We start from the raw sequence: 21,318 nt of genomic DNA, 5'->3' as shown, positions 1-21,318 counted from the left end.
ATTGCATTCAGGTTCTATGGGTGCATAATTTTCCATAGGAACGTAATAATAACATTCCCATGTTGAGTGATAATCTCCACAGATTTCACAACCAGTTATTGTTTCGTCATTCGTGATCCATGTTTGACCGAACGAATTTTCATCAACACTCGTTTGAGAGTATTGATTTAATTGATTTTGCATTTCAAAAAGAGTTTCCATAGCCTTGTTTTCAAAAATTTTCATTTATCGCGATGGCCAAATTTTAGCTACAATGTGGTGCATTCACTAATTATCCTATTCGATATAAAACTAAAAATTATATATAAGTTATCAAATTAATAGATTTTTCTGCTTTTACCCACGTTTCGAATAGCCAAAAGATGCAGCAGGGAGCCAGGATCCTTTAAATCGGAAAATCCACAACTCAGCCACTAACAAATCCAACTATTACTACGAAGCAGAAAATTTTGGATGTCTATCAATTTAACCGCTTAAAATAATTTTCCGTCGAAATTTAAAGAAGATAAAAATCTATGTCCTAAAAACTAGAGCGTAGAAAAGAAAAAGAAAAAGCGCGTCGAAAAACAAAAAGTCTAAAAATAAACATCGAAAGAAAAGCGTCGAAACATAAAAGTCTAAAAACTAAAAACTAAAAATTGTGTCTAAAAAAAACTTAAATCTAAAGGTAATGAAACTTAAAATGCAATTCTAAAAGGAAATCGGCATTTACTTAAATCGAAACTAAAATCTAAAAAACTAAATTCTAAAGTGGTGTCTTAAAATTCTAAAAGTTAAACTAAGGCAACATGATTTTTTTTTTTTTTTGAAAAAAATTTCTTTTATATTTAAAAAAAAAATAATTTTCAATTTTACAATTTTTATTTTTTTAGTTTTTTTTTAAATTTAAATTTTTTTTATTAATTTTTTTTAAATTTTTTTAAATTTTTTTAACAATTTTTTATTTTTTTTAAAAAAACGAGATTTTTTTTAAATTTTTTTACTTTTTTTTTAAATTTTTTTTATTTTTAAAAAAATTTTAACGATTTTAATATTTTTATTTTTTTTTTAAATTTAAAATTTTTTTCTTTAAAAAATTTTTTTTTTACGATATTAATATTTTCTTTTTTTAAAAAAATTTTTAAAAAATTTTTTTTAAATATTTTTTTAAAAATTTTTTTTTTAAAAACGAGATTTTTTATTATTATTGTTATTTTTTTTAATTTTATTTTATTTTATTTTATTTTTGATTTATTTATTTTTTAAATAACCACGAGTCCCCGGCAGCGGCGCCAAAAACTTTATGTGTGTAGCGGTGTATACGAAATACTATTATTGTTTACTACGAAATACGTCGAAATATTACACAAGTGTTATTAATTTACGGATGGGATATACCTAAACCTTGCTACCACACTATAGGCAGTGTACCTAATCGTAGAGTAGTGTAGTTTTTAGTAAGTCCGGTTCGTTCCACAGAGACTGCTAAGCGGTTATTTATTTTAAAATACTTATTTATTATATATATATATATATATATATATATATATATTTATTTACAATATCGTAGTATTATTATTATAAAATGGGGGGTTTTACCGTTTAATGACCGGTTTGTCTTTTTAGCTTTTCTTTTTAATTTAAATAAACAACTATATAATAAATTTAAACTAGATTATAACAATGAAGTAAATAAAAATTACAGCGGTAAATAATTATTACTTTAACTAAACGAGATGAAAATACAATAAAAGAGTGTTATGCTTATTTAACTTTCGTAGTTACGATGTTTGACTTTTACTTTTTTACTTTTTTACCCTGGGTTAATTTTCCTTGCACCCGTAGAATATTTAATATGTCCACCTGGAGTTGTCCAGCGCAGTCCTATAATTACAAGCATCGAATGCGAGTGTCCTCGTCATTCTATCTTGTAACCACAGTTAAATATTCTAACTAATTACTATTTAGATGGTTTGACGCAGTTGTCACGTATGTCAATAATTACACCAGTTGTCACTGAATGTAACCCACCTTAATTTTAACTAGTCTTTTAACCATTAATCCATTCACGTGTTCGTTTCAATGAATATTTTACCATATATATAAATAACCCGTCTTCCGTGTCCGGTCAACGTATGTGATTATTTATACATATAGTAAATTATAAATAGTGGTAATTTAACAAGTTGTCACTTAATTATTTTACCATACCCATTAATAGTTAAAACCCCATTCTCCCTTAAGGTCGTTCTTTATCTAAATATTAATCGTTGTACAAATTAAATCAACCCATTTTCTATTTTTAGTCAAACATAATAACTACTTGGGTTAAATAAGCATAATAACAAATTAGTTAACAAACATAATTAAAAAGGAGAAATATCTTACAGCATTCAATAATTGCGGAGTGTTACACGGATAGAACTTCGACTTTTGAACCTGTAACTCAAGCGTTACAATAACCCAAACTAACTAATATACTACTAATCTATACTACTAATTATTACTACAGAGAAAGATTGATAGAATTGATTGTGAAGGTGTATTTTTTGATGTTGGAAGATGTCTGTATTTATAGAGAATGAAAAGATACTGTTCCTATGTTGAATTGTAGTTGAATTGAAAGTTGGATGATTTCATTTCAACGTCCGGTGGCTTTGACTTGTTCTTTTCCATTTGCTTGAAATATTGATTGATAATTTTCATTTATGACCCTTTAACTATGCTCAATTATCAACTTTTTATTATGTATTATTATTCTTATTATGAATTATTTAAATATTATATTATATTCTTGTGCATAGTTGACTTGTAATTTTAGCTCCGTTGAGTCGTACGTTGATAGTTGGTTCATGTCTCGGTTCCGGATTTTTGAACGCCTTTTCAAATGCTTAGATATCTTGTACTTTATGTTTCGCGGCTTGTACTCTTGTCATTTTTAGACGTTATTCATCAATAAATTGAACCACTTGGATTGTATCTTATACATTTGAGCTTTTTGGTCATTTGCGTCTTCAAATCTTCGTTTTCTTCTTTTGTCTTCGCACTTATTTATTTAAACGATTATTACATAAAAATAGAACAATAGTAACTAAAAGCTTTACATATTGGAAGGATATTGTGCCTAAATATATGTTCATTTGGAGCACTATCAAATATCCCCACACTTGAACGTTGCTTGTCATCAAGCAATACAGAACTTGAAATTAAATCACACTTCACTCGAATCACTTTTTATTCTCACACTTTATACATCAGTGATTTTGATACGGCGGTATAAACAATGATAGTAACAATATGGTTTACAGTCCCACATGACTATGAAAATTTAGACCCTTTAAGGAAATTGGATCTTTATGAAAATATTTGATCTTTTGAAAATTCATTCTAGCTTTTACCCTAGATAAGTTTTCCGGAATAACCCTTCACCGGTGTTTGCAAAATGTTTTTGTGGGTTGTGTGGGTTTTAGATTTGAAAATTTTAGCTCAAAACTTGCAATTTTGTGTCACCCACTTGCTAACCTTGTATTAGGAAAGTAACACGTCCAGTATACTTGCTCCGTATATTACCTTTCGGTAAACTACCGTCCGGTTGTAAAGGAAAGCGTTGAACAAGCAACTGTTAAGGCAATATCTTATGACATGCAGTTAATCATGGTCTATAACGTGTCGGATGCAATTACTATCCTTTGTAGGAGAAATAGTAAAGATCACCCTATAATTTTTTTGGTCTGGCACAAGGTCCTGTCTTCGACCATGCTATGCAACCACTGTTCTTACGGTTGACACCCGATTTGGTTCAGGTGACCTAATGAATTCTGGTGAATTCTTAGAATTTTACGTTCAATGGTAATGAACGCATTAAAAGTGGGTTTTCAGAAAATAAATCGGTTTGTAATTTGATCAAAATATTTTCTTGTTCAAGCTCGAGTTTAGATATCATCGAATTCCATGAGTTTGTAATTCTCAATCTTTAAGGTCAATCTCTAGGATTGAGTAATATCAGGCTTAAATGCTAATTTTTAATCTTTAAGGAGATTATCCTTTCTGGGGGTCTGATTCATTAGTCTTATCAAGCTAATTTGCACGTTGCCCTCCCCATTTTACGAGATAGATCCTCTCATGGTTAGGATAAGTCTGACCACTTGGCAACCCTGGTTGATGCTGAGGTCCGTGGATTACCAGCTGATTTTCGAGAAAACTTTTCAAGGTTTTTCGTAGATTCTACAACTGGTCTGGACGACAACTTCCTGACCTAAATCAGAAAGCGCGTTTCTTTTTCGGAAGACTTTACTTCCTTTTTAATGATGGAATTGATTCATCGTGTAGATCCATCTTTTCTTTCAAATGTATTACAATAAACCGAGTAAAACATTTAATTTAGTCCAAAACAAAAGCACCTGCAATAACTTTACAGAAACATGTGATAGATAATTTTTTATTGAATAACTTGGTACATTCTCCCCACACTTAGTTTCTTTCTTTACCTTTTTATTCTCCTTTATTCCATTTTAAATGAATTCAAGTGTTTTAGGGTGCCTCTCAATTTATGTCCTTTTTGAGGTAACGATAATTTCGGTATTAACACCTAGTTTTCATCGTTCATAAATATGTATAAACATGATTTTGAATTCATTTATTTGAAAATTTTTCAAATTTTCACAAAATTTGGCAAATAAACCAAGTGCAAACCCGAGACAATTTATAACCCTTCCCCACACTTGAGATCATGCAATGCCCTCATTTGCATGAAATCGGACTATAATTATAAATTCATGAGGTTGATAAGTGTAGAAAAGTGATTAAAAATACCCAATTTGTAATTACAAAGCTCGTCGAATGATAGATGGCGCGCCTCATCGTTCTTTCCTTTTCATGTTTTATCACACATGTTTTTCTTCAAAAACGGTTGCTTTTTGAACTGGTGCTAATCTTTGAAAATACGTCTTTTACCCTAACTTATTATGCATGTTTATTAACGAGTTATGTACTAACCCGAACCCCGTATTTAACGTTAAGTGGGGTTAGACTTCCCCACACTTAGCTGACGACATGTGAAGTCGGTAGAATAAGTTCCACGAATTAAAATAGTGAGCCAGTTATTTACATCTCGGGTGGTGTATAATATATCAATGGGTTTAAAGTTTAAACCCACCCGATCGTCACTACTTAATTCTTTTTTAAGTGTAGCTTTTAGTAAATGGATGTCTCTTTTCTGGTTCTTGGTCAAATGGATCAATATATACCGACATACATATTTCTTTAGGGTGGACAATTCCTAATATTTCCTTCCGTTCATTCTCGGGATCAAAGTTTTCATCTCTATTACCCAATTGGGTGAAATCCGAGGTGTCATTATCCATTACAGCTTGTAGTTCATCTTCGGTAGATGACTCATCTATTGAGAATATTGGGTTGGAAGGTTGTGGTATGGTGAATTTCGGGATCGAAGAAAAATCTTTTTCTTTAACTGTCCTTATCGGTCCCACCACTTTGGTCTCGGGGGTAAAATTTTCAGCATTATCGTTTTCCCAAGAGTTCTAATTTGTCACCCTTACTTCTTCTTCATCTATTGATGGATCGATGATTTCGTCGGTAGAGGCTAATGTGTCGATATGTTGTGAAATTGGTAAGACTGAATAAAAAGTATCATCGGGATAATTGGTGATTTCGGAGCTTTTGAATTCATTAAAATTCGATGATATGAGATTTTCTTGTACATGACTCCTCAGATCAACAGGTGTGTAGTCTGATAGAGTTTCAGCCTGCCAATTTGCAAACTCTCTTATTTGTTCATTTTGAGCGTTAAGTTCTTCGAGTTTGATTTTCATATGATCTAAAAAAATTTCAGACACATAATTTTCCTCGTCCCCTGGTTGTTGAGTTTGGATATATTCTTGGGAATATTCCCAATTTAAATTGCATGCCTTATAATCATTGCATTCAGGTTCTATGGGTGCATAATTTTCCATAGGAACGTAATAATAACATTCCCATATTGAGTGATAATGTAACATCCTCAAGTGGGCCTAGATGTAAGATTACTATTTTGCCCTTAAGTTAGTATGGTGTTATTATATGCTTTTATTTTTATTTATTGTTTATTATTATTTAATGTTGAGGTTAGGACCAGTTTGTGACAAGGGTCACAGAACAGGTTTATTTATTTAATTTGGACTTCGTTTGGGTTGCCAAATGATGTACGAAAGATATCAGATAACTGGTAAATACCCGTGTGTCACACAGTGTGGGATTTTAACCCACTTTTGATGATTTGTGCAGTGCATTTCTTGCACTTTCCAGATCCTTCCCAAAATAATACCCCGTACCTAATTCTTTCTCCTTTGAAACCCTAATCATCAAAACTTGTTCTTGAGCTCAAATTGATCTTGGAATCTTGTTCCTTGTTGTCTACTGATTCTAACAAGGTAAGAAACATGTGTTTTTGTGTTCAATTCATGGTTAAATTTTTTTTATTATTTTTTTTAAATTTTTTTAACAATTTTTTTTTTTTTAAAAAAAAAGAGATTTTTTTTTAAATTTTTTTACTTTTTTTTAAATTTTTTTATTTTTAAAAAAGTTTTTTTTAACGATTTTAATATTTTTATTTTTATTTTTTTTAAAATTTAAAATTTATTTCTTTTTTTAAAAAAATTTTTTTTTGCGATATTAATATTTTATTTTTTTAAAAAAAATTTAAATTTTTTTTTTTAAAATTTTTTTTATTTTTTTTTTAAAAACGAGATTTTTTTATTATTATTGTTATTTTTTAAATTTTATTTTATTTTATTTTATTTTTGATTTATTTATTTTTTAAATAACCACGAGTCCCCGGCAGCGGCGCCAAAAACTTGATGTGTGTAGCGGTGTATACGAAATACTATTATTGTTTACTACGAAATACGACGAAATATTACACAAGTGTTATTAATTTACGGATGGGATATACCTAAACCTTGCTACCACATTATAGGCAGTGTACCTAATCGTAGAGTAGTGTAGTTTTTAGTAAGTCCGGTTCGTTCCACAGAGACTGCTAAGCGGTTATTTATTTTAAAATACTTATTTATTATATATATATTTACAATATCGTAGTATTATTATTATAAAAAGGGGGGTTTTACCGTTTAATGACCGGTTTGTCTTTTTAGCTTTTCTTTTTAATTTAAATAAACAACTAGATAATAAATTTAAACTAGATTATAACAATGAAGTAAATAAAAATTACTGCGGTAAATAAATATTACTTTAACTAAACGAGATGAAAATACAATAAAAGAGTGTTATGCTTATTTAACTTTCGTAGTTACGATGTTTGACTTTCACTTTTTTACTTTTTTACCCTGGGTTAATTTTCCTTGCACTCGTAGAATATTTAATATGTCCACCTGGAGTTGTCCAGCGCAGTCCTATAATTACAAGCATCGAATGCGAGTGTCCTCGTCATTCTATCTTGTAACCACGGTTAAATATTCTAACTAATTACTATTTAGATGGTTTGACGCGGTTGTCACATATGTCAATAATTACACCAGTTGTCACTGAATGTAACCCACCTTAATTTTAACTAGTCTTTTAACCATTAATCCATTCACGTGTCCGTTTCAATGAATATTTTACCATATATATAAATAACCCGTCTTCCGTATCCGGTCAACGTATGTGATTATTTATACATATAGTAAATTATAAATAGTGGTAATTTAACAAGTTGTCACTTAATTATTTTACCATAACCATTAATAGTTAAAACCCCAATCTCCCTTAAAGTCGTTCTTTATCTAAATATTAATCGTTGTACAAATTAAATCAACCCATTTTCTATTTTTAGTCAAACATAATAACTACTTGGGTTAAATAAGCATAATAACAAATTAGTTAACAAACATAATTAAAAAGGAGAAATATCTTACAGCGTTCATTAATTGCGGAGTGTTACACGGATAGAACTTTGACTTTTGAACCCGTAACTCAAGCGTTACAATAACCCAAACTAACTAATATACTACTAATCTATACTACTAATTATTACTACAGAGAAAGAGTGATAGAATTGATCGTGAAGGTGTATTTTTTGATGTTGGAAGATGTCTGTATTTATAGAGAATGAAAAGATACTGTTCCTATGTTGAATTGTAGTTGAATTGAAAGTTGGATGATTTCATTTCAACGTCCGGTGGCTTTGACTTGTTCTTTTCCATTTGCTTGAATTATTGATTGATAATTTTCATTTATGACCCTTTAACTATGCTCAATTATCAACTTTTTATTATGTATTATTATTCTTATTATGAATTATTTAAATATTATATTATATTCTTGTGCATAGTTGACTTGTAATTTTAGCTCCGTTGAGTAGTACGTTGATAGTTGGTTCATGTCTCGGTTTCGGATTTTTGAACGCCTTTTCGAATGCTTAGATATCTTGTACTTTACGTTTCGCGGCTTGTACTCTTGTCATTTTTAGACGTTATTCATCAATAAATTGAACCACTTGGATTGTATCTTGTACATTTGAGCTTTTTGGTCATTTGCGTCTTCAAATCTTCGTTTTCTTCTTTTGTCTTCGCACTTATTTATTTAAATGATTATTACATAAAAATAGAACAATAGTAGCTAAAAGCTTTACATATTGGAAGGATATTGTGCCTAAATATATGTTCATTTGGAGCACTATCAGTTACAAATTTTATTTCTCACTAATTTGTTGTTTTGATTATTGTCTTTGCAGATGAAGTTGGAATCTTACGCACCCAATCCGACCACCGATTCCGGTAACCATTCAAGTTCACCAGCTAGTCGTTCAGATTCACTCCCTTCATTGTACCAGACTCCCGGTTCAAGAGGGTTAGATAACCAAAAAAGGTTACACGACGAAGGTATGAATTTCATCCGACGACCTTTTAGTTGAATTTCGATGTTAAGATTTTTATACACCATGTTTATTGCTTTTGCAGGTCCAAGCGGTGCAGTTCATCCTTCAAAGCGCGTGTGTCCAAACCCAGAAGATTTGTCTCTACTGATTTCAAATATCGATGAACTCCTGAAGGTTTCTCTACCAGAATTTTCCTAACAGTTTTCTTTCCTACAATCATGCGCCCCCAGCAATTGATTCAGAAGCTTTCTACACTTTCTCCTACCGAGGAACTGTATATGGACACACAATCTACATTGTTCAACTTTGCCAAGGACCTCAATCGTTTGCAACTCAAATCTGCTACGCTCGCTCATCCACCACCGCCATCATCCACAGAGACTTCCTTGCAGCAAGAAAATGCAAAACTAACTGCTCAGCTTGTGGTTGCGGTAACCGCGCACAAGCAGGCAGAAGAGTGAATCAATGTTATGATGTATAAAAGGTGTGACGACCCGAAAATTTCCGGCTAAATTTAAACTTAATCTTTATATTATTCCGACACGATAAGCAAAGTTTGTTAAGTTGAATCTCAAAAAGTTTAAAACTGTGTTCATACATTCATTTAACCTCGACCAGATTCCAACGATTCACGAACCATTATATAATTGGATATGAATATATATGTATATATATGTATGTGTGTGTGTGTATATATATAAACATTACACAAAGTATTAGATTTATAATATTATACATGAGCGTATTTGTTTCAATATGCTTATCAATGGAATTAGAAGATAATATCAAATGATTGATTTATCAGATACATTGTATGATTATAAGTCTCTGTTGAGAGGTCCACTATGATTTAAGAAATCTGTTCTTTTTAACGATATTCGAAAATTAGTAAAGTGATTACAAGTAAGAACAAAGGTGTCAATTAACGAAAGTTAGACAAAAGTTAGTGGAAAATTGAATTTCATAATAATTGATTGATCTATTTTTTAAAACACGCCGGAACGCTTTTCGACCCAATAGAATTTGATTATGAAAATGTTTTGTTTAAATAACATAATTTGAATATAAAAGTAGGATACCAATTATTAGAATTAAATATATAAATAACTCGCAACGCGTATATGAGTATCAAATATATATATGATTTTAAAATAAACGGTGATCCGGAAATGAGTTCTATAAATTTTAGGCTTACTAAAAATTTATTTAGGATCTAGTTATTAAATTTTAGCACTTTTTATATTTTACCCAAAAATGAGAGGGACAGTTGATGTAATTTTTATTTAATAAATTAATGATCGAATTTTATACCATAATGATCAAAATAAATAAATATAGTTAATTTAAAAATATGGGATTTTTCTGAACACTTTTATCCACCACTGATTTCGCACGAATTTTAGTCCGTGAATGAAATAGTAAACGACGGCTAACATATTACACGTTTATATATCTTAAATTATATTATATTACTATTTGAAAAAGTTAAAGGATTGTAAAAGTTCAGCTTTCTGTTTTGTTTCACATCTATCTCAATCTCATTTTGTATATATCTTCAATATACATGCATATAGACATATACATCAGGCAATTTTCTTCCTTGCTATTCTCCTCTACTAGATTTTAAGAGCCCGTGCATTGCACGACAGCTCTAAAAAATCGCTTTTGTGTTTGTTAAAATGTGTAAAGCATTGATCGTTGCAATGAATGAATACTGTTTGTAGTAGATGTATCGAAAGGACGTGTTGACGTTTCATACATCAACGGTATATGACATATATCATCAATTACAACCTGGCCAAAATTCAATGGAACTCAATGTTAGTGTTGCATGGTGCGTATGAGACCAGAAATTAAAAACAAATGTAAAGTTCCACTCATAATACATACCACTCTCATGTTGCCGCCATCTAAGTAAATTTATTACATAAAACAGTATCGTTTTCCGAATCTGAATGTTTAGCCTGCAATACATTTGTTAAGCGGGTCAATTCACAAAAAGAGTCCAGAACTACATATGAAGCCATAAATTGATAATATGCAGTCATAAACTCATAATACATACTAATACTACCTCACAAATGTAAACCCTATAATTCATTGACTAAAACAAAAATGTGTAGCACATTAGCAGTAACCTAAATAAAACTCAAGTGTAACATAAATAATTCCCAACGTTAACCCTCAATCACTCCTCACATTTTATTTTGATCCATAATACAAATTGAAGCGTCTCAAACCAAACATGCTTTGATCGTTTACAAACCCGGCCAATCCACCCATATTGTATTATCTTGAAGAAGTCAAGAAACAAAGTTATGGGATAGAAAGTGACACCTTTCACTACATGTATTAAATCATTCGTAACAACTTTATATGTGTTAGGTCACATGCAGACCCATACTTGTTCCTATTTATTCTAAGCACACCAACTAATCTTTCCGAAGTATGATGCAGGATCAACACCATCTTCCAATTCATATGAAATAGTATCAGGAAACCCATAAATCAAAACTCTGAAACATTAGATTTGGAGGTGGATGGCAAGTTCAATCCATTTCATGTATACTCGTTGATTTGGGAAATGTTCTGTCACTAATGGATCAAGTGGGTTAACCAAAAAATGTACATATAAAAGCGGTCATGATTGGGTATGTTATATGTCCATACAGATTATAACTTGAATTGAAAGTGGTAACATATGTATTGTTCATTAAACCTCAATTAGTTACGCCAACACAAACTTATAATAGCCTAAATACAAAGCAAAAGAATTAACACATCACAACAATAACAATTATAATAAATCAATTGATACCTGCAACCTCCAATACAAGTATCTCCAAGAATCATAATAGTGGCAGTAGCTGTACCAGGTTCACCAACTTATCAATATACTCTACTAAAAAGGAACATTTAGCTTCTTCACAAACAACATTAAGTTTCAATCAAAATTCATAATTTCAGAAACTCAAAGCAAACCTTCAGAGTCAATCATACTATTTTAGACATTGAGCCGCCAAAAAAAGTCATTCATTGGTAACATTAAGTTTACTTTCTTGTAAAGTTGTTGCTTTAAAGATTCCACCTAAACATGCAACATCATAAAATGGAGCATTAATAAGTATAGAATAAGCAAATTTTTATTTTTTTCACTCTAAAAGAACGGATAATGTAAATAATTAAGAGTAAGAGTTACACCTACAATCTTGAAAATGATAATTAAGAGTAAGAGTTACACCTACAATCTTGAAAATACAATTGAACAAAAGCGTTGGCTCATCCGTCCCACAGTTACACATGTACTCCATAATCAAACTTATTATTGGTATTAATACAGGAAATCTATATTAATCTGTTCAATAACCATATGAGATATAGATATAAGTATAGGCGAGTCTAGTTTGAAAGTAACAAACATATTAGCATATAATTCTTATCCTAACTGAATGTCCATGAACCAATGCAAATAGAGCTTTTGTAATGTATTAAGAATACTAACTTCAACTGTGTTGAAATAAAATATAATTGGATCAGACCATCCAGTTCTCATATGGGTAATGGTTTAAAATGGGGCATTTTAATATGGGTCAAATTTGACTTATTAGACTTCAGGAGGCTTTAATTAGTTTAACCCATTTCCATTATAACTATGCTCTTATTAACCCGTTTGACATAAATCATTAGGCACTATCATGTTTGTGACTGAAGTAAATGATATCACGAAGTCAATGTCAGTGTAGAAGAAGGAAATAGTTTCAAAAAGTAGCATTGTATCTGGGTGGACTAATGAAATTTAAAAACCATGGTAGCAACTCTATGTATGATATTTGAAAACCATCGCTCACGAGCTGTTAAAGACTAATGATATTTAAATTGTTGAAAAGTTACCCGACAACAGTGAATTCTTCTGTGTGATATCAAACCGGAACAATTTAACTTTTATGATAAATAAAAACCCGTTCCATCTTGATATGTAACAACGAATAGATGAGAAACATGCCCCTCACCACTTACCTATAACCAACACAACAACTACTCCCGCGGTATTGAACGATAAACAAATAAATAAGACCCACTATGTTGGAACGAATCAAAAAATAGTCTTGGTTCTTAACTGTAAATGTATATACAACTAATATGGTAAGTACGCAAAAATAGTCTTACTCGACAAAACTGTCAAAAGATAGACAGACTCTCCTCCGCTTTGGTCATCGTATTTTGAATTCAATAGCTGTAAAAATAGGGTGAAATTGCATAACCTTCAACTGTAGAGTGCATCTTTTAATTCTTCTAAATCAATATTTCCACTTTGGTCCTTATCAAATCTCTCACAGATCACCTAAAATACATGAAAGAGATTAATCACACAAACACCACAATTAGTTATATAATTTGAAAAACGTCGCATAAAGTCAAAGCATGAGAGTTAATTTACACATAAAAGAAAACTGTCAAAAACCAAAAAATAACAATACATTCCATTAAATATTTGATTTATTATAATACAATTATCTACCCACCTCTCCCATGTGCTAAACCCAAACCAACCCATTTTACCAAACCATACCAGACGTATAATGAAGGATGTAGACATTAAAGTAGTTTAACTCAACCTATGTAAGCAACACCTGCAACTAAAGTATTATATGAAATAATCTTCTAATCCACCTACAATTGAAGTTTCAAAAGAACTAATAAATTTACTTTCAAACTAAAACTGATGCCCACAAATAAATATAATCCTAATACCTTATATTGGGACTCTAAATAGTAGCATATATGTTGCTCTCTCCATCAATTAAAATTCAGCAAGTTTATTTGATAAGTACTCAAAATATCGTCAATAATATTTGTAACAAAGTATGTTATAATTTATGGCAATTGAACTGTAAAATCAAACAATTGTTATAATATCAGTGGTAATTTTATAAAATAGCAAGTGAACTATGTAATCGAAGTATTGTTATACCAGTAATTTATTTTATCAGAAAAACTGCATATTTGATGTTAAAATAACCCATTTTAGGATGTACAAAAAGTACCCATCTGCAACAACAAAGACAGTAAGACATAATTAAAACAACGTTTCCAAAGCAAACAATGACACATAATAATTTGATGATGATTAAAGAACTAATGGACACCACTTAAACCAAATTTTCAACAAATTCCAAATTGGAGAAAGAAGGACAAAATGATCACATTTTGTGATAGCATATGTCATCTTGCAGATTTTAGCTTCAACTAATCACACCCATATACCATAGTCCATAGGTGTGAATTCAATTTGGGAGGGTTTTTCAACTCAAATATAGTTAGCGAATTATTAAGCATCATATATGCAAATCGCGATTAAGAATTTAAAATAATATATTTTTAAAAAGAGTTGAAATTATCTTAACAGAAAACTGAAAATAAATCAACACAATACTGTACCTTGAATTTGTATAATCTCAAATCGATTGGCAAATGATGGTCACGCCTTATATGTTGGTTGTCGATTATGTTTGACTGCAATCGGATTTGTTTGGGACGGGGATGTATTTTGATTGCTATAATTTTGAACCTTCAACTCGTGATTCGATTCCTTCATCTCCTTCCCCCTCCATTTATTAGATGAAAACCCCATACCGCTGCTAATAACACATTAAACCCTAAATCGTACAAACCCTAAATCATTCAAACCGTAAATATCTGCAAACACACGTCTTCTTCATGTTTATTCCAGTCACCAGATAATTTTTCGGCGATTTCGAAGAAACTGACATACCAGCAAGTTCAATTAAAACAGACTTATATTATATAAAAATTGTAGCATTTGGTTTGTAAAATTGTAGGGAATAATTTTGTAGTAGCGGCGACCTCTATTATGGCCGCCGGAGGGCATAATCACCGGTGGAATTGTTGTGGTTGTGAGAATTTGAGAGAGAGAGAAACAACCGTAGGTTATGGTTTTTTCTGTATGCGGGTTTAATTAGGAGGTAGTTTATGTGAGTGGGAATGTAAGGAACTGTGTCATTGAGACACGTGTAGGGTTAAGGTAATTAGATTAATTAAGTAGGTTAATTTTCTTGGATGTACACGTGGAAAAAAGCCTGCAATTTACACGTAGGATATAATCTTTATGCTTTGTAAAAGGTAGAGAAGATTATTCGAACCCCACCAACTTACAAATTGTGACCAATTTTTTTTTTTTATCTAGTCATACGCATATTCCAAATATATTTCTCTGCATCCAATCCTTTATATATACATCTCATACCTACAAGACATATATAGATATATATATATATATCCATAACCGAATTTCACCGTTACCATCTCCACCATTTTTAACCCACCTTGAATCACCACATCTCGTTGACAAACCATCGCCACTACCACCTTACTTCCATTTCTATCTTCTTTTATCACCATGTACGATCACCGAGAACCACCACAATAAACCATCACCATCTACAACCATTATGAACACCCTTTATTTTTCTAATAGACTACTTTACTACTAGTTTCTGTTTCAGTTTAACCAAGACAATAACCAACGAAGATGTTGAGTCGTGTTGCCAACAACTCAAAACAGACACGATATTGATGTTATACTTGAGGACCACAACCGAACTTGGTTAGTTTGTTTATGTACGAGGTAACCCGACTTCTCCTTTGTCTCGCTTCTGTTGTTCAATGATCATTTCATCACCACCCTACCAAAAATCTCCACCCCTTCAACCCATAATAACCACCCTCTTTAAACCCTTACTTCCACCACTGTTAACACCTTTGAACCTCAAACCCATTTAAAACAACCACCACCGTGACTGAAAAACTGCAGCTGCACGATGCCTTGTTGCTACTGCAACTTCTGTGTTACGGCTACTATATATATATATATATTTTTTCTTCTTCTGTCATAGACCCACCACCGTAACCACCATAACACCATTACTGACGCCACCACTGCATCACATATCGTTTTGTTTCAAACCCAACACCAAAACAACCGAATCACCACTTCCACCTCGAACCCATTCGCGTTTCATTTTTTTTCTTCCCTTTTTCTTCAGCCGAATATCATTTCTGCCGGTTGCCACTGGTTGCGTTCAAAACCAAAACAAAAAGGGTTGTTGCTATATTTTCTTTCTATTCTTTGAAACAATAAACCCACAAACAACTATGACTTTTCAGTAATAATTATGGTGATAAGAGGTTAATGATGATATGTGGTGTTGATCATGACATGATGATAAAAAGTGAAGCTATGATGATAACTAAAATAATTATTAAAATAATAAGTAAATGCGAAACAGATAGGAAGACATGATGTTGGTTATGGCGTTTAATAAAAAAAAATAGATGAAAAGCAAGAAAGGTGGCTACCCACTTGAATTTGAATCAAAAACATAAACTTGTGAGTTTATCATGGGCTTGTTAACTGTTAAAAGACTAAATTTGTAGTTGGGCTAAGTGTTGGGCCGGTTCTTGAATAGTTGGGCTACTACTTGTTACTTGGGCTCTTGAAGCAACTTGGGTTCAAATTGCAAACTCATCGGTTCCTAGATGTTAAATAGACTTAAATTATGAATTAGAACACAAATGAGATAGTAGAGGAATGGTTTGGGGTGAGTGTTCATTGAACGAGAGGTTGTGGGTTCAAACTCGGACTTGGGCATATTTTTTTAGGACTACTTCATTGAGGTAGTTTACTTATTACTCATTATTATTATTATTATTATTATTATTATTATTATTATTATTATTATTATTAGAATTATCATAATTTTTATCATAATTAGTATTATTTTTATCATTATTATTATTATTACTATTAATATAACAAATGAAGATTTTCTATATAAAAATATATTTATGACATAAAACCTAGTCATATTAATACTTTTGTAATAAATGTTAATTATCTATATAAAGATAAATATATCTAACCAAGTTATTAATAAAACACATGATATAAAATAATAAATAAAAACACTAATAAAATATATATTTGTTCGATTACCATTACATGTATTAATATACATGATTGAATATATGTTCGTGAATCCGAGGCCAACCCTGCATTATTCAGTTTCATCGTATGAATATTTTTACTATGAAATATTGTAGAGTGAGTTTCATTTGCTAACTTTTTAAATGCTTTTGCAATATATATTTTTGGGACTGAGAATACATGTGCTGCTTTTATAAATGTTTTACGAAATAGACACAAGTAATCAAAACTACATTCTATAGTTGGATTATCGAATCGAATATGCCCCTTTTTAGCTTGGTAGCCTAAGAATTAGGGAAATCTCCCCTAATTGACGCGAATCCTAAAGATAGATCTATGGACCTTGACACGCCCCATTCGGGTTACGAATGCTTTAGTACTTCGATTATCATGTCCGATGAGAGTCCCGGAATGATGGGGATATTCTATATGCATCCTGTTAGTTCGGTTATCAAGCGTTCACCATATGAATTATTTTTATCTCTATGCAGTTTGCGAAATGCCTGATATGAGATGATGTTTATGAGAAATGAAATGAAAATCTTGTGGTCTATTAAAATATTGGAAATAATTACTCATGATAAACTAATGAACTCACCAACCTTTTGGTTGACACTTAAAAGCATGTTTATTCTCAGGTATGAAAGAAATCTTCCGCTGTGCATTTGCTCATTTTAGAGATATTACTTGGAGTCATTCATGACATATTTCAAAAGACGTTGCATTCGAGTCGTTGAGTTCATCAAGATTATTACTAAGTCAATTATAGTTGGATATATTATGAGATGGTATGCATGCCGTCAACTTTCGATGTAATGAAAGTTTGTCTTTTATAAACGAATGCAATGTTTGTAAAATGTATCATATAGAGGTTAAATACCTCGCGATGTAACCAAATGTAAGGTATTCGTTCTTATGGATTAGGACGGGTCTTTACAAAAGGCAACATGAGGAGGATCGGCATATTGCTGAGAAACGGTTTATGGAGTCGGAGATTACATCGCTGTCTGCAAAGCTTAAAGAGTCAGAGAACCATGTTATCTTTTTAAACGAAAGCTTTAGTGACTGGATTGCGTCACATGAGTCATGGGTCGCGAAACATGACACTTTAAAGGCGGAGTATGACATTCTCTGCAAGGGTTTACCTAACCTTGTCCAGCATGCTCTCGACTGTAAAGCCTTCGAGCAGCAATTTGGTGCAGCCATGGTTGCTGCATGTGCGTATGAGCGAGCCCTGTTCTGGAATGTTATTCGCCAGGAACTGTATGTGCCCCCCGTGATTCCCCCCAATATTGCTGAGTGGCTCATTGATGGAGCCAAGGAAAAATGTGAGGAAGCTTGTTCCCAACTTCAACAAATCTCGATCCCCCGTCTTCAATTTCTCATTAACGATCCTACCATCTCCGCGCAGGAGATAATTACTGACAAACTCAATTGATTTTGTTAAGCCATCCATGGGTGGCTTGTTTTTTCCAATGAGGGATGGGCCTTACAGTCTTGGAGGTTTTGCATCCCTATATTATATTTTTCATTTCTGTTGACAGCGGAGTATGCGTCTGATCGCTGCGGGCGAGGATGGCATACTCTCCTTAGTGTAGGGAAAACGTTCCTGCCAATGCCACCCCCTTTTTTAATTTTATATTAACTTATATTGGCATATATTAGGTCAAATTTTTGTATATGTCCCGCTTTTATGCTAAGCGTTTGATTTATATTCTTCAACTGTAATATGTTAGCTTTTGATTGAATATAATTTCGACAACCTTTTTGGTTAAGGCGCATTTATTGTGTTTTTACGAAATCACTATGGCGGTTATAATGATTGTTACAATATTATGCATTCAATAACTCTTATGTAGAATAAATGCCATGACTTCATGACGGGAGCGACCCTTCAATCGTTTCATGATCTTTTTATTCTTGCTCCAACAATCCAATGTTGTACGCAAAAGTAAGCAAACCAATGCTTATAAGTTTATACTCAAGACTTTTATAAAAAAATTTTATAAGTATGTACGCGTATACAATCCAATGAAAATTACCGTACTATAGACAAACCAATGTCTATACTCAAGAGTCTTCCGGCCAAGCCAATGTTCGGGTTATTTAAACAAGTAACCAAACTTGTATTTTATAGTCTAGACTGTGCAAGTCTCCGTCTTGCACGGTGTACAAGCGTTTGAAACAAACCAATGTTTTACTACTGTCACCATTAAAAATAGTATTAGTAACCAAACTAAACTATGCCACTTGAGACTCGAAGTGTGTCCATGTGCAGCTTAAGGGCATGCAATCAACAAATGTTAAAAAAAATGCACAAGTTATTGGCTTAAATTGCATAATTCAATTTATTTCAAACATATCTTTTGACCAGCACTTAGCTGTCATGTTTACAATGGAAAATAAAAATTCACATGATAAAAACTTTAAACAGTTGTTTGGGGTGATCAGTCCCTCTGCAGTTTTTCATATGTAGCACCGTTTCAGTGTCTGCGCATGCCAAGTGCGCTTTATTGCTCTTCCATCCAAACTTGCTAGATGATACGCCCCTGTATCGCTTACGCCAATAACCTTGTAAGGTCCTTCTCATTTAGGTCCAAGCTTACCCGTATCCTCTGCCCTGCTTGCTTCGTTTTTTCTCCACACCAAGTCATCCAATTGGAAAGATAATGGTTGTACGCGCTTATTATAGTAGCTTGTGATTCTTTGTTTGTTGATTGCTTCTTTTATGGCTGCCATTTCTCTGCATTCTTCAACTAAGTTTAGATTTTCACGCAGTTCTTCACTGTTGCTACTTTCATCGAAGGAAGCTATGCGCATAGTTGGCACATTTATTTCGGTGGGTATTACAGCCTCGAACCCGTACACAAAACTAAAAGGTGTTTCATTAGTTGCGCCTTTTGGAGTTATGCGGTGTGCCCACAAAACGTTAGGCAGTTCATCTATCCAACCCCTTCGACACAATCCCAGCCTTGCTTTGATTCCTAAAACGATATCCCGATTCGTAACCTCACACTGACCATTCGCCTTAGGGTGTGCGACTAATGTAAATGTTTGTTTTATATTCAATTCTTGGAACCAATCACTAAATGGATTACCTTCAAACTGCATACCATTGTTGCTTACTGTTTCATTTGGTATTCCAAACCAACAGACGATGTTTTTCCACACAAAATTTCGAATTTGCTTGCTCGAAATTGTTTTTAGTGGTTATCAATGGCCACTACCAGAAATTTTACACCCCCTAGTCCTGAGGGGAATGGCACCACTATGTCGATTGCCCATTTACAGAATGGCCATGGAGACGCGACCGGTATCATAGGATGTCGCGGAGCCTTGCTTACCGGTGCATGAAGTTGACACGATTGACACTTGCATATTACCTCTGCAGCATCTCTGTACATTAACGGCCAGTAATATCCAAGCCACATTATTTTGGATGCAACTGTTTTGTGTCCCGAATGCAGAGCGCACATTCCCTCTTGTACTTCCCGTATGATTGACTCCGCTTGAGTTAGATTAAGGCACCGCAAATGAGGTCCCAGAAAAGACTTTCTATATAGAATTCCCTTGTCTAACAGATACATTGGTGCTTCCATCTTAATCTTTCTTGCTTCACTTGAATCTATCGGCAATGTACCTTTGGTTAGAAATTCTATTATTGGTGTCATCCAACTCTGCTCCTCTTCTTCAACTGCAGCCGAAACACTGTCTTCTTCAATAGATTTTACTTTAACTTCCTCAACCCAAATTTCTTTCTTAAAATGACTGAATGTTAATGCAGCTAACTTACTTAGCGCATCCGCCTTTTTATTCAGCGTCCTCGAAACTTGAGTTATCTGGAATAAATCGAAGTCAACTGCTAGCTCTTGCACAAGCTTTAAGTATTTTTGCATTGATTCATCATGTGCTTCGAATATTCCTTTAAATTGGTTTGCAACTAACTGTGAATCAACATATACTGACAGTTCTTTAACCTCCAGATATTTTTCTACCCGCATCCCAGATAACAATGCTTCATATTCAGCTTCATTATTTGTAACAGGGAAGCTGAATCGCAGTGCGAAGGTATATTCCTCTCCTTCTGGACTTTTTAGGACTATTCCTGCCCATGCGCCTTCTGGGCCACAAGCCCCGTCTGTGTGCATTTCCCACATCTGTTCGGGCGGAGGTGGTATTTCTTTTGATTCATGCGAGACTTCGATATCTCCGGCTGTTTCAGCCAGATAATCTACTAGGACTTGCCCTTTTACCGCACTTCGTGGTGAAAAGCTTATTTCATGCTCTCCCAATTCAATAGCCCATTTGGCCATGCGACCAGAATTTTCTGGTTTATATAGCACCTGCTCAACAAGTATCTGCGAATGTAAATTTGCTAGGATTTATCAAGCAATTTTATATTTGTTTGACGATAAATTGTTGTTTTTCATACCTGCTTTATCGGCTGATCTGTTAGGAC

The 21,318-nt window shown here is 32.7% G+C and overlaps 1 protein-coding gene across 1 annotated transcript; it reads right to left on the bottom strand.

Moving 5' to 3' along the window:
• Window positions 1-19,207: 19,207 nt before the first annotated feature.
• Window positions 19,208-19,970, bottom strand: LOC139875845 (uncharacterized). The gene is made up of 2 exons (XM_071863139.1): window positions 19,581-19,970; window positions 19,208-19,240 (listed from the first exon to the last, which is right to left on the bottom strand). The coding sequence occupies exons 1-2, from the start codon at window positions 19,968-19,970 to the stop codon at window positions 19,208-19,210; spliced, it is 423 nt and encodes a 140-aa protein (XP_071719240.1).
• Between the last annotated feature and the right edge of the window lie 1,348 nt (window positions 19,971-21,318).

This window comes from Rutidosis leptorrhynchoides, chromosome 11 (genome assembly GCF_046630445.1).
Source record: "Rutidosis leptorrhynchoides isolate AG116_Rl617_1_P2 chromosome 11, CSIRO_AGI_Rlap_v1, whole genome shotgun sequence".
Taxonomy (NCBI): Eukaryota; Viridiplantae; Streptophyta; class Magnoliopsida; order Asterales; family Asteraceae; genus Rutidosis; species Rutidosis leptorrhynchoides.
The sequence above is the reverse complement of the archived record's forward strand: the minus strand, read 5'-3'. Positions and strand labels throughout refer to the sequence as shown.

Bases quoted from the DNA above. Each gene is read 5' to 3' on its own strand.
- LOC139875845 (XM_071863139.1), bottom strand. From the start codon at position 19,970: ATGCAGTTTGAAGGTAATCCATTTAGTGATTGGTTCCAAGAATTGAAT. The intron at 19,241-19,580 runs GCAATCAACAAA...TAAACATGACAG, and splicing joins AAATGGCAGCCATAAAAGAA to CTAAGTGCTGGTCAAAAGAT.